The 14,669-nt window shown below is 44.7% G+C and overlaps 1 protein-coding gene across 1 annotated transcript in view; it reads right to left on the bottom strand.

Moving 5' to 3' along the window:
• SPOCK1 (SPARC (osteonectin), cwcv and kazal like domains proteoglycan 1) overlaps window positions 1-14,669 on the bottom strand; it is a 312,440-nt gene that overhangs the window by 54,303 nt on the left and 243,468 nt on the right. The window contains exon 6 of the mRNA XM_009641751.2: window positions 9,096-9,210. Coding sequence (XP_009640046.1) covers window positions 9,096-9,210 — 115 coding nt within the window. The remainder of the gene's footprint in view (window positions 1-9,095; window positions 9,211-14,669) is intronic.

Genomic DNA, 14,669 nt, shown 5'->3' with positions numbered 1-14,669 from the left:
TCTTTCCTTGTGAAGGTTTGAGCCCTTGAACTACACCATTAGACTGTTCACACCTACCTCCTAAAGCATGATGCTCACATGTTTGTGAAAAAGAAGTTGAGAGTTGTTTAGTCAATTGTAAAGTTTACAGTTCATGTCATGTGTTGGCTAATCATAAAATCACAGAATCGCTTAGGTTGGAAAAGCCCTTTAAGCTCCCCAAGCCCAACCGTTCCCCTAACCCTGCCATCCCACCACTAAACCCTGGCCCTAAGCACCGCGTCTGCTGGGCTTTTAAATAATGATACAGTCACAGTCAGTTGTAGCTGCGAACAGGAAAAATACCACATTAATTCTTCAAATAGCTAAAGGCCTTGCCTTATAAATATTGATACCTTTAAATGTAATCAGGTTACCTCGTTCATCAAAGACAGGGGGCCTACGTACTCAAGCAGGAACTCCCGAATACAAGTGTTCGCGCTGACAAGATTCAACTCACAGCACAAATGGGGCTTTGAATTCATAATTAAGTAATTTCCTTTTTTAAAATTTCAAACAATGAAACCAGCCAGGAAACGCCTGTACTTTCAGCTATCACTATAGGAAAAAGTGCAGCTTCTCAAAAAATTACTGAGAATTATTTGCTAGGACCTAGAAAAATGCATAGGTTCAAAATGATAGTCCAGTGCCTACTTTAAATCTAATGACGTGTAGTACCATGTGTAGCACCTGGCATGACTAGTGGCTTGTCTTTATTGATGGCTACATTCCGTACCCTTAATTTTCTTTTCTTCCAAAAGTTTTTTGCTACCTTTGGAATGTAGACACCAAGCCTTAACTTTTCCTCAAAAAAGGACTATTAAAAGCTGGATAAACTGAGAGGGAAGCCCATTACAGAGCAAATCCTGATGCATGCAGCCCCTGTGAAAACTGGTGACCCTTTCCACCTCTATCAGCTGATTTTGAAACCGAATGGGGCAATACTTTGCCTACACGGTTATACTGTGTCTTTCTACATTCTTATGCTTTCACTAAATATATTTAAGAGGAAGCCTTACAAAATAATCTGAATTCTGAGTTGGTCTACATGATTCGTCCTTGCCTTCTCTGGGGAAGTACCATACTTCTCAAGCCTGACAGCTACTTACCATAAGGCCTTGCAAGAGCTGTCCTAATTTCCTAACAAAAACCTAGAAGATTCTGCAAGTGATTTATCTGCACGGCTTTTGCAGTACCTGAAACTGTTCTGCATGATGACATGTTAATTGTACGCCATGGAAATTCCTTCCACCTCACTTCTATGATACAGCAAAGTCTTTACAAAAATTCTAGATGTTTCTGAGGTTAAATTACATTGATTAAAGATGTTTCACTGAACTTGAAGGGGAACAGTAACTACTATTGATCACCTTGCTATATGTAGCTAGCCTAGCAATCAATGCAAAGAAGATGTACGATTTGATGAATGTAAGTGATATAAATAGCAGCAGTTTTAATGTTTCCCATTCAGCAACATCTATTGCTCAGTTATCAATGCTTCAGGATGATCAGATTTTCAAAACTGACCAGGAAGAGCCTTATATGTACCAAGCACACGGAGACCTTCCTACCCAGGTAGTGAGTTACGAACACCAACCCTTGCTAAGAAATCCTCTGTAGTTTGTAGACGTGGTTAAGTATCGGCCACACAATCTTTTCCTTTGGCAAAGAGTTGGGCCCAGCGGCCTCTCAGTCAAACCTCTTGGAAGGGCATCACCCTCTTTTGGAGCTAGAGTAAAAGGACTTGCATTTCATGGATCCTTCCCGAGCTACTCCAAGGCTAGTGGTGCATATGAGTCTTGATAAAACACACCTACTTCACAGACATCGGAGAAGATACTGGAGTGGTGTGGAGTAAGAATATAAAAAAGTATCAGGAAAAACTAGCATTTGTGTATCAACCTATTAATATGTTCTCATTCACATCATCAGCTTTTTTGCTCTACTCCTTTTCAGCATCTGGAGATTTTATTCATTTGGCTCTCAGATTGCCATTCCCTTTAACATAACACTCCTACAAAACCACAAGTTTTCCTGTGAAATATGTACACGTAGAATGTGCAGCCCTTCCCTCAGAAGGTCCTGCCTTTCTCTGGCGCACAAAAGGAAGACGCGTGTGAGGTCAAGCAGCAGAACAAAACGTCCCCCGCCACCACCACTTTGCTCTTTCTTCTGACCCCATCAAGAACTTGATTTTGCTGCCTCAGTCTTGAAGCTATTTGCTTTTGCTTCTGCAAGGAGAGGGTGATGGCAGCAGCCATTCATGAAGAGCAAAGGTATCTGTTCTTGCCTGCTTCTCACTTTCTTTTAATCAAATATTAATTGGGTGCAGCCACTTCACCACTCACAGACAATATCTAGCAGAAATGAAAAACGTTAACCTTTCATGCTTTCAGGAAAGGAATAATGAAGACTGATCTCCTTGTAGGACAGCTTGCAGACAAAACAGTAGTGACAATAATAGTAATAATTATTATAATTATTATTTACAGATACTTAGTGACTCAAATGTACTCGGGTAAGGTAGTTTCATCATGTAACAAATTAAAACACTGAATTGCAGTATTCATACAGAAAACTTTGGAGCAAAGTTATCAGATCCTGCAGGGTTTTGAGCTAATAATCTTATTCTTTACTGATGAAGTCCAGAGAAGGAGCGTGCCAGTGTCTGGAACACACATCCCTATGTTCCACATCCTTCCATCTGCCCTGAACTGAAAGTTACTCTTTGGTTTGAACAAACATAATTCCTCCTCTGTAAAACAGGAAAAAAACCCTCCTAGTTTTAATGAGATATACTAAAGCTTTGAAACTCTCGGTAATCTTAATTTTAGGATGTTTTTGTTGTACCATTCCCCGTGTTTGAGACTCAAAGAGGACATTTAAAAACCTACCTGGAAATTCAGTATCAGAAATCTTTTTTCAAAGCTAAAGCCACAAAAGGAAAAATTTCCTGGGAAATCAAACCCAGGAACCAATTTCAACTCAACCATGTTCGTGACTCACACTTCATCTTCATAAACTTTAAAATGTTGTACTCTGCAGTCATGAAAACTTGTGAATAGCAATTTGAAACTGAAATATTTGCAGAAGGTGGATTTCAAAGGAAAGACTTAGCTCCAAGACCTGCAATTCCTCTAGCTGTCAGTCATTCAGGCACAAGAAGCGATACAACTCATTTGGGAAACAAAACGGTGATTTCTCCAAATGAACTTCATGCACTGAGTGCTTTTTTTTGTATAGGAATGGAACACTGGACCTTCTCATCCATCACACCCTGTAGGGCTGGTAGGTAAATGCTACAATTCATAACCTAAACTGTACCCTAAACAAGGTACATTCTTGATGGAGCTTGCCCAGACCTATTCCTGTAACTTGCAAATGTTCTCTTGGTTCCCTTTAGAAATTTAAACAACACTCAGTATAAATGAATGTATTTTCTCCTGCCTACTGACCTTACATTTCCCTTATCAAGATAATAGCATTTTCTTAGAAGTTGCCTTGGGCATTTCTGCAAGGTCGAAAAGACACCACGCACATATAGGGCTAAGCCAACTTTGAATTACAGCATCTGTTCACGCTCCAGTGCTCTGCAGCCCTGATGGCAACGAATGAAGACTCGTATGCTGGGAGCATAGCACTCAGCTGCTTAGAAAACACACAGAGGGGAGGGTCAGAAAAGGCCCCGACATGCTGTTAAACATTTGCCATCCTGCCTGAGCTAGCACACCGCTAACCTGCGCAACGAACGGGAGTCAGCAGGCGGGGGGAAGCCGACAGACCCACGTTACTGCAGCTACGAGCTCACCTTTGCCAAGAGATGCCCCAACCATTGCATCATGTTTGTTTGACAGAACGAACTGCACATCCAAGGGGAAATCTCTTCCCTTGCCAGGAGGTTCTGAAGAACTAAAACTGATTGTTTCTTGTCTGAAGTCCTTTGTTTATTGAGGGGTTTTAGAAGCTTCAGCTACTGTCACCATAGCCCCCCCCCCACTACCAAGACCTTGCTACACAAACCTAATACATTAAGTTACGCTTGCTGAGGACTCTAGTTAACATCGCAGAGCTTTTGGGAAGAGGTACCTGAAAACCACCAGCAGACACGACTCTGTGTCTTCAATAACTTCTGTTGTTTAGGTGCCCCTAAGAGCCAGTTACCAGCCCTTTTCTTTTGTTGAGATTACAGCCTTGTTCATTTTATAGCGTTAGCTAAAAGGCCACACACTCCGAAAGGGCAGCTAACCTCGGGGCAGATTACAGCTCAACCTTTGTCTCCGGGTAGCCAAGTTGAAAATCAGCGGCTATCATGGAGGCATATTGTAAAGCTGGGGGACTGCTGTGAAGAACGAAGCCTATCAAGTGTTTTGATAAACCAAAAGAATCTAAACGGGCCTCAGAAAGAAAAGAGGAAAAGCATTAGGGCTTGTCGCCTTTTCAGTCTTCCATCAGCACCCTCGCAGGGTCCCGTTTTCTACCTCCCAGACTCCGACTCAAAATTCCACTTAAGAAAATGAGGAACACGATCCTGCCATCTCTTCAGAGATTTAACTTCATGGTAGAAAGATTATATTGTTGTTATTTGCCATTAAAGATAATCATTCTGCTGTAGTTTTCTTTTGCTAGCGGTTGTGTTATTTTATGAACGTCTCCGTAATACCGGTTAGCACTATAAAAAGAATTCCAATTTTTAACATGATTATTAGTCTTGATTTTCATCCTCAAAGCAGAGACGTTTTCGAAGGAGCCCAGGGAGGAGGAAGGAATGCGACTCAGACACCGCAGTCAATTGTCACCTCCAAGCACATACACGCAGATTGCTTTTCTTTGATGCTGCTGCCAATTTTATTCACAAGCGTATAAAAAAAGGTCATGACATTTAGAATTACAGTGCTCTGGAAATTAAATGTTCCTTTCCATTTTTAATTTCTGAAAGTAATTTATTATGGAATAATATTTGAATATGATTGAATGAATGTGTAAAGATTAATGCAAACTGCCTTCAAATGGGAAGTTCGCAACCACATACGTTTAACCTTGTTGTATAATGGGCTTAAAAAAGTTCATGCAGCAGCTCCAAGAGCTGCATTTCCATTTTGCTGGAAGCATTTGCACTGTAACTCTCCTTCGTATTTTTCCACTGCCATGTCTGCACGAGGCATGAGGTTTAGCTCTCTATCATTTTCTACTTAAGATTATTTGAATGGATTTCACACACCTGGCAACTAAATACGGAGCAGAAACAGCCTCCCAACCGTCAACACAATTCTTCTATACAAATTTTTAGATAAGAAATCAAACTACTGATTTTATACCAATTCAGCAAAATTCATGATACTATAGTACTCCATGAGGAAAATAAAACAAATTTGTGTGAAGGCCAGGGAAGACGCTAAGGTTTACATTCAAGGCCAGGTTGGATGGGGCTCTGAGCAATCTGATCTAGTTTAGCAGTGTCCCTGCTCACTGCAGGGGGGTTGGACTAGATGACCACTAGTGGTCCCTTCCAACCCTAAACATTCTATGATATGATTCTATGATAAGGTACCACTAACCGAAATGCTCCTCAGAAGCTCCAGACTGCGGGGAGGTGTGACGAGGGGGGGGCACCCGAGCGCGGCCACGGCCAGGCAGCAGGCGATGGCCAGGCTCTGCCACGCGCCTGCCCCGTGCACCACACACACGTCACCTGGGACACTGGCCAGGGCTTATTTCTCCAAAGCCAGGTGACGCTACTTGTTGAGCAAACAAGGGAATCTTAGGAAAGGCAGTGCGACGGAAATGTCTTGTGCTCAGCAATTAGAATCCATAATTCTCCCATAAAGCTGAGGAAAGCTGGCTGCCTTCCAGGCTGCAAAGGGCAGACACACGCAGCACCGAATCCCTCTTCAGATGCTGCTAAAATTGCACCTGGGTAAAATTTATACCGGTGTACAGAATTTACTCATGTCTTCTCATGGAAACTCCTGGGAGCTCTTCATTAAAGACTGAAAAACTCTGAAATATTCAGTTTGAGACTCCCACTACACTCAGGGGGCAGATGAAGAGACCATGCCTGAAGAAAGGAGGCCGAGGGGGTGAGTTAAAGGAGGTCTTTAACTGACACGGTACTGGCGTGTTTAAAGATCCAAGAGGGAATTTAAGAGAAATCAAGTTCAAAAGCCCCTTCGCTATTGATTATTTGGGATTCAATACCAAATCCTTTTGTGGGCATTTCTCTGATGAACTCCATGGAGGTTTGCTCCCTAACAGAGTGGTTGGATCCCTAAATTTGGAAACACAAGGCCAGAAGCTGCTGCTATTTCACTTGCTGAACGTGCAGGGAAGATCTACAGATTGACTGGTTGCAGGTGGGCAAAGCCAGCATTGAAAAAGAACAGCCTAGTGCGGTGACTGATACTGCCCCACCAACAGTGGACTTGCTCCTGGTTTATTTTTGGAACTCATGACAGTTTAGGAAGGAAGCTGCTTTTTAGCCTGTTGCCCCTAAATGCAGTGGTACAGAATATGTGGCTAAAAAGCACAGTATAAGCTTTAATTCAAACGATGCTATCATTAATGAATCCCATGGATATACCATCCTTTTTTGTTTACTCCTGGGCAGGATCTTTTTGCCCCCGAGGAGCTGGACGTGGCTCAGACAGGCACAGGCCGATGCACGACAGCAGGCGCTGCCCACACCCTGGCTGTGCCCCAAAAACCACATCAGACCACCGAGGGCCAAATTCTGGCAAACATGAGATTTCAGCACGTAACCCCAGAAAGAAACAGGCAGTGCTGGTGCACAATTATTAAACTGCTATTGTTTTTTCACATGCACATGCACCCCCCCAATCACCCCCGCGCCTGTACAAGTACCTTGCTCACAAGGCCATAACTGGTCTCACGAGCGGTTTCTTGGCACACATGTGACACGGGAGGTGACCGGTGCCTTCGGTGTTTTGAATCTCTGTGTGCATGCCTGGCAATGATGTCCCTCACTGCCCAGGGGACGGTGCTCCTCCAAGGGGCAGAGCACTCTCCCTGTGCCACCCCGAAGATGGCAGAATGGAGGCGTTTGACACCCTGGCAAGGGGGGGTGCCACCCCGAAGATGGCAGAATGGAGGCGTTTAACACCCTCCTCACCGGGGCAATGGCAAGAGGGTCCATTAGCTCAAGTTTGGCCTCTTGAGAAAGCCTTCAGGGAAGTTGCTCCACAGATCACCTAATCCATTAAATTAATGCTTTGTTGGCTGGAGTTAAGTTGCGAGTCAAGCAAAACAAAAGCATGGGCTTCAGAATACAGATACCCTGTCAAATTGCATTTATCAAGATAAGGGTTATTAGAATCTTTTTTCTCTTGTGTGAATGAAAGTGTAAGCTTAAAATGTCACTGAAGATTTATTAATCTGATCCTCTTTCTGATAAGGGCAACAAAGAGGGCATATAGGGAGCAGCTTATGAGATGAAAAGTATATGTTTGTGCCTGACTACAAGAAATAGAAAATATGAATACGGTAATTTGCCAGTGGGTATTCTGTAACCAAAAGATTCAAGCCACATAAAGCAATATTATGGTTATATATTGATTTTAGAAACTTGCCATCTAAAATACTTCATCTAAGTTGGAGAGCTATGCAGAAAAACGTCTGTGGTTTGCAAAACATGGGATAAACCTGAATTTTCAGGAATCACTGCTTGTTCTAGAGAGCAGATGGAGGCTTCACGTGAAAACTGGCGCTGTGCTAGAGGCTACAGCGCGTGGACCACCACCAGCAGGCCCAGCAGTGCTTTCAGCTGAAGCCCCAGGACCTGAACTAACCAAAGCAAGCGCTGTTTGAGCTTTTTTTCCTGTTTCTGTGTCTGCTACTTGTTGGAACGTGTCCATAGCGGAGGGGAGCGAAGAGAGGGTCTCAGATATTCTGGGTCAAACCGAGCATTGTCAAAGCTTCCCCTTTTTTACGCTCCACGCGGTGCACAAGGCAAATAACCACATTTTGCTGCCTACGTGACAGAGCAAACCCTGCGCAAGTCACCGCTTTGCCTTTGTGAGCTACTAACGCAGACAGGAGCCCAGCAGCTCTCGGGCACTTAACCCTCCCTGCGAGGGGGGGGACCAGGCTAGAACCACAGAATCGTTTAGGTTGGAAAAGACCTTTAAGATCGTCAAGTCCAACCCTTACCCTAACCCTGCAATTCCCTAGTATTCACTTTGCCACAGATGCTCCTACCAGAGCATCTGCACTCGGGTCAAGAAATCACAGCCACAAACAACAACTCTTTGCCCTTCCAAGGGGCTTTCCCCATAACAGGGTGGAAACTCATAGCCAGAACCTGGCTGCGGCACTTGCCCTGCTGCTGGAGTTTTGCTTTTAGTCAGTCTCTTTTGCAAGAACTAATTCCTTTTGGATGAGGCCGCTCCAAGGCAGCTTGTGCTTCCTTCCTTGGAAAAGACCTGGGGGAGCGAATGAGCTCCCTGGGCTTACAGACCTAAACAGAGCTCCCCGGGGAGCTGGCAGGGAAAGGGGCCGTTGGTGCCAAGAATTCAGCCTCCGGTGTTAGAAAGCCTTATTTGCAAGGAGTTTGTAGTTGAAACAGTTTCATATATAAATACAGATACATATATACATTTATTTGACTTCTAATGATAACGTTAATAACAGTAAGGATAAAAATGGTAATTCAGATCCCGTGTAATCTATATGCTTGACTTGAAATGACTTTTTGGTTAACACACAGGCTACTGATTCTTTCTTTTTACTTACAGAGTAATGAACCATCAAGCAGTATTTTTTTCCTTTCTATCTTCTTTTATGATGAATCAGTATTTTCATTCAAAATATTTTCACTCAAAAATGAGACTCATTAGCCAGAACTCAGTTTTCCTATGAGACTCTATCAAGTGGGTGTTAGTCTTGCAGCAGTTAAGACGTTGGAAAGCACTACCTGTTTCCAAAGGGATTAGCTGTACCTTAGCTCCTTCTCAGAAAGCGTTCCATATAAAATCTACAGGTTAAGAAAAGTCTGTCTGGCATTTTTCTGAGAACATAGCAGGAATCAGTTAATCTACTATAATTCCATTAATAGCTCAACTCACCAGTCTTCTCTGTCTTGTGTTTTGAACTTTCAGGTCCTGGAAGGCAGGGGCAGGGCCCTTCGCATCGAGCTGTGATGGCTTTGCCAGAAGTACATGCATGAAACTCCAGCTTGCACTAGAATCATAAAAAATGCAAGAATACATTTTGAATTAGGACAAGATATAAAAGCAGCAGCTGTGGATTAAATGAGAAATTGCATTTAGCAGTAATGGCATCGGACAGATTGCAAAACTTGGGTCTCTATTGACAATGCCGTTGTTTTATATTACAGCTAACAGCAATGAGAGCTACTTCCTACGCGGAGTTCTGCACGGCGCGTCTCAATGTGCCTCTTTAAGCGTTGTTATTATTCCCTGCTTAAATATATGGAATCTGCAGCATAGAAAGTCAAAACAATTTCTTCCAGGTCACCTGAGAGATCAGTGGCAAAGCTGGGAAGCAAACAGAAAGCTCCAGAATCCCCTGTGATTCCTACGCTGCGTCACCATGTTTTGGGTGGGAAATCGTGCCCTCTGTCACTTGTTACCAGTAGTGATTGATGAGCTTGGTCTTTTGAGGAGCTGGGAGCTCTCAACTTCCACTGCAAATGATCGGCTTAGTCTGAATAACACCCCTGAAGAGACACCAGTCCTCACGACAGCGAGAACTGAAAGAAATCAGCTCGTTAGCTGATGAGACCGGTCCTTCAACATGCCTGCTTCTCTCAGCGAGGAGGAAATTTTAAATGACTCCTACCAATAACTAAAAATTGCTGTAACAGTTAATAGCACCAACCCTAAAAAGAGCCATTCGTCATGCAGTTGACTCCAGAAATACACCAAAATTGTAAAACTGAAGATTAAACTATGAGCAGGACAGTATAGTTCCCTAGATCCGTGTATTGTTCCTTGTTCCCTTCCCTAAAAGCTCAGCAGATGGGATTTACAGCACCTCTTGACAATCCCCGCATTCAAACTGTTTGGGAGGGCAGGATGTGTGCGGCATTGGATGACTGAGAAAACTCAGAAGAATTAATATTGCAGAAGTGCGCTGGTTAAAAAGCCCTGATTTATAACACACTGGCTATTCATAGCCTTTGCTATTTGCATACATATATTTTAGTGCGGACTCGCCTCCCAGAGCTTTGTGCCCACGCAGTTGTCCTCTCTGCAGTTCCCAAGGCTCTTTTTCCCAGACTGTGCCCAGCAGCACGGTTGCTGGAGACTGGACTAACTCCATAAACTGGAGTAAAAGAAAACAGCACACAGAAGCAGCAACAAAAATGTGCGAGGCGTTCTCTTTGGCTTGATACCTAATGAACTGAATTCAATCCCGTTTTTTGTCTTCCTCAAGCACTGATTTTACCAGATCAGAATCCGAGGGCTTTTAATGCAAGGGGGAGTTTTGCCTGCAGCCCTGAGGCTGGCACTCCTCCCTGCAGAGGCTGCCTCCCACCAGGGGAAATTGGAAATGCTGGGCTGTAAAATCCCTTTGATAAGCCTGAGGTTTATTACAGATTAATTCTTTTTCATTTAAAAGTAGGCCAGCATGCTTACATAGTGCGATGCAATGTGTTCTGAAACGTGCAGCTTTTCTGCAGGCCGAGGGACACACAACGCAAGACCGCGGCGTTACCCAAGGGAGATGCAGAGGGCAACTGGAGCTCACATAGCAACAGCCACGGAGGAAAATCACAGCATCATCTTCTGTTGTTTTGGTGCAGTGGAAGCCAAGAGAACAGAGCAGGATGCTGTTACAAGATAAATGCCTCCTGCTTTGAAATTACTGCAAATATCTTGGCTTCGCCTCTGTTTGTTTTTGCTAAAAGGTCTCATCTTTGCCCAGGCTTTAATCTAGCAGTAGGAGACCATTACCCTGTGCCTGCATCCTACTCTGCTGACATTTATCTCCCGGCCATTCCGAACGCCCATGCACCCTGGTGGCTGCAGGCGCTGTCTGATGTTCTGCCCTTCCCATGGAGAAGCGGCACGGCCACGCACCAACGCGTGCAAGCCTGGCTCGCGCGTCACCCTCATTTCTCATGGGGCTGTCAGGAACAGAAGTGCTTATTTGTCATCCGTTTCCTCCGTACGTCCACTTGCTTAATCTATGCCGTCTGGACAGAAGACAAACACGAGGGCAAGCACAGCAGAAGGAGAGGAGAACGGGAGGAAGGAGAACGGGAGGAAGGAGAACGGGAGGAAGGAGAACGCTCTCTGAGCACACGGTCCTGAAGGCAGCGACTCTTTCCGCAGTGTATTCCAATAGTCAATACACTATTGAGAACACAGGCATAAATCTTCTTCCTGCAGCTGGAGTTGATCATTTAATCCCTTACAGAACATCAATTAGTTACATATTTTATTATGCATAATAAATGTAAATTATGTATCTAAGCATTAGCAATTGCACTTCAAATACCACCTTTAAGATGGTAAGGCCTATTTCAAGCCCGTTGTTACGTGCAGTTAAGAAAGAGCTTTACACTTGGAAACAGCAAGGCAAGTTTTTCCTCAGCTTGCCTTATGATAGGTAAACATGAGAACCAAAAAAGAAACGGCTCAAAAAGGGCGCTCTCTGTCATCTGCGTGTGCAGGGCCAGGCGGAGAGCTAAACCTGAAGGTCACAAGGGTGCCACCACAGGGGAGGTCGCTTACTCCTCTGATTAAGCACGTGACGTTCCCGCCGTCCCGGCGTGGGATGTCGGTTGGTATAGATGCGGAACTGGGGGAGCAGCTCAGTGCGGGGGGAGGAAGATAGTAGAACTCCACTATTTTAAATATTAAATTAGGGTCATACTGATTCTTTTCAACACCTAATCACGTATGTAACTGGTTTTCCCTTTCCCAAAGAAAAACATGGGGATACTGTACTTTCCACGTGATGGTGCGCTTCCTCACTGTAATAACCTACACGAGTCGCTCAACTTCGGATTTAATGACATTGCCTAAGCCAAACTAAGGGATCTCCAGAGGCACAGTGGCCACGGAAGATGTCTTGTGGAGAAAGAATGAAGTTTTTGGACTACTCTGCCACCGGATCTAGAAGGAGCCTGCTGGCTTTCTCCACATCATGGACATTGCATTTCTATTTTTGTGGAGAAACCCCCAATGCCTTCTTTTCTTTTGCCATCCTCATCTGCTTCTCACATCAAAATTAAAAGATACACAGTACAGGACAAAACATATTAAACGAGGGAATGATACAACCTCTGTCTCCCGCACCGAAGGGACGTGACGGCCATTGCAGACGTGAGCCATGAAGCTCCTTGCAGTGGCTCAACACAGCGCTCACCGGAGCAGTCCCCCAGTTTGGGGCTGGTCCCCCTGATTTCAGGGCAGCCATCTCACTGGCAGTGTGGCTGGATGTGCCTCGACTCTCTGCTGAGCGTTTCTCCTGGTGGAGCTCCCTGGTCCTGCCAAGCTTCACGTTTCTCTGCTACCTCCCTGGTGCTTGAACTGCATTTGTTTACTACGAACCCCAAGGCCCACATAAACATCTCTAAAGTATTTTACTGCAAATGGAAAAGCAGCTCTGTTATTTGTTGCTAAATGTATATGGAGAGCAATAAAATGTATGAGGGGAGAAACATTGAACATATTCATGGAAAATTCATAAATTAATTTATTCAACTAAGATGTGGGAAATTATTGCAGAGTGTGTTTTGGCTGAAGTGTTCCCCTGAGACCCTACTACTCGTATAATGATTCCCTCTTTATTGTCAGTGAATCTACAGCAATGTGTTTTGCATAAGCATTCACATTTGAGGGAGAAAGAAAATAGCTACATAAAATTTATTCCCAGCTATTTTATTCTTGTCTGTCAGTCTCTGGCCTGTAGTCCCTGCTCGAGCAGAATCTAGCTATTTTTTAACGATGTAATAAGACGGCGAATCTCTGTCTTTATACCGGCTTTCAGCTTTGGGCAGCCCGGTTTTGATCTAACCCGCACGTAATATTGCCAAGTAGGTTACTGTGATCTCTTACACGTGGGTGCGGCGTGTATTTGACTGACGAAGGTCTACGAGGACAGCTCAGTACAGCCTCCGGACCACACCGACGCCTCCAGGAGCTTTGCATCCTGACCCGAGGACCTCGCGCATCCGCTCAGAACGCAGCCAGGTAAGGCAGCAGTGGGATGGAGCCGGGGGTGGTGGCGCTCAGGGCCCCGGTGGCTGCTGGCCCTCCGGAGCATCGGCTCGGAGCCAGCGGCGGGGGGGCGGCCCGCGCACATGCAACAAGGAGGGCTCCCAACAGCAGAGACTGACTCGGCGTGCACCGGCAGTACTGGATGCTCCAACTACGCCTGCAGGGATGGAGCTGGGCAGCTCACTCGGTGAGGACACAGCTGCACAGTTCTGCACCATGGTCCTCATTACGATATACGGGGTAGATGCTGCCGGATCCCTGCCCCGACAGCGCCTGCCGTGGGGAACGCAGGTGTAACCGGGTGCTGCAGGTGCCCCAGACAGCCCGGGACACAGCGGGCGCCTGACCTTGCTCCTGTTCCTAAGGCCACAGAGGGGACACGCGGCCGGAGCGCGGCGCGCAGGCTCAGAATCCTGGGCGATCTCACAGCCCCCACAAGGATCACCAGGGAAGGGGAGGAGGGGAGCGCACCCTTCATCCCTCACCCAGGGGTCAGCGTGGGGAGGCTCTCCAAGGCCTGGATTTGGTCTTAATGAGTGAAATTTGCAATACGAAATCTGTCATTTAAAACTTCTTGTAGTTATGCTGACAAGGGAGAAAATGTTAGCTTCCAAACTTCCATTGCTGCTGTCATTAACGGCAATGTGAATTAAAAAGAAGCGTATTTTTGTTGGTGGGAGTGTGTAGGAATTAGCAGGCAATATACCTGATGAAGATAAACTACCGTGAAGTCTCCTTCTCATAAGACCAAAGACTGGAATAGGAGGTTAAACGTGATGGTTTATCAATTAAAATGTATGTTAAAAACCTGGAATCTTACATACTACTAATAGCAGTGGCTCTAAAACTCCGTTGCTGAACGGCGCTCTCGCCTGGAAGACACTGCATCTTCTGTAGCACCCTGCAGCTTTTTACATTTCCACCGAGACTTATTTCGGTGCAGTGCCTGTTTTATGGCGCAGCTTTTGTTCACTCACAATATGTCGCTTCTAAACTTCAGATACAAATAACAGAAGCTCATTATTTTCTACCTTATCTTTTACTCGGTACCTGCCACTGGCAGAAGCTAAAACTTTCTGAAATTACAGCATATATGTATATTTTAGTCCAGATTTTCTTTATATCAGTATTTTTTCTTCTCTATCTGTCTTAGCAGATAATTAGAATCCATTGGAATTCAGACACCCATTTGAGAGGGGCTGTTTGTTTACATGCTTTAGAGCAGAGCTTGCCAGTGCTTCCTTAGCGAGGACTCTTATCTCATTCTTTATAAGTCTCCAGTTTCCAGTTTTCATCAGATGGAAAAAAGATTACTGTGTTTGTAACACCCTCAGCCCAAGAGACTTTTTCTTGGTTGTTTTTTTGTTTGTTTGTTTTTAAAAAAAAGGTTCAGTATCTTTTCTTCAAATCCCCAAAGAAATGTCCTATGGTGCACTCCCATTGCAT

This window comes from Egretta garzetta, unplaced genomic scaffold, assembly GCF_000687185.1.
Source record: "Egretta garzetta isolate BGI_Z169 unplaced genomic scaffold, ASM68718v1 scaffold147, whole genome shotgun sequence".
Taxonomy (NCBI): Eukaryota; Metazoa; Chordata; class Aves; order Pelecaniformes; family Ardeidae; genus Egretta; species Egretta garzetta.
The sequence above is the reverse complement of the archived record's forward strand: the minus strand, read 5'-3'. Positions and strand labels throughout refer to the sequence as shown.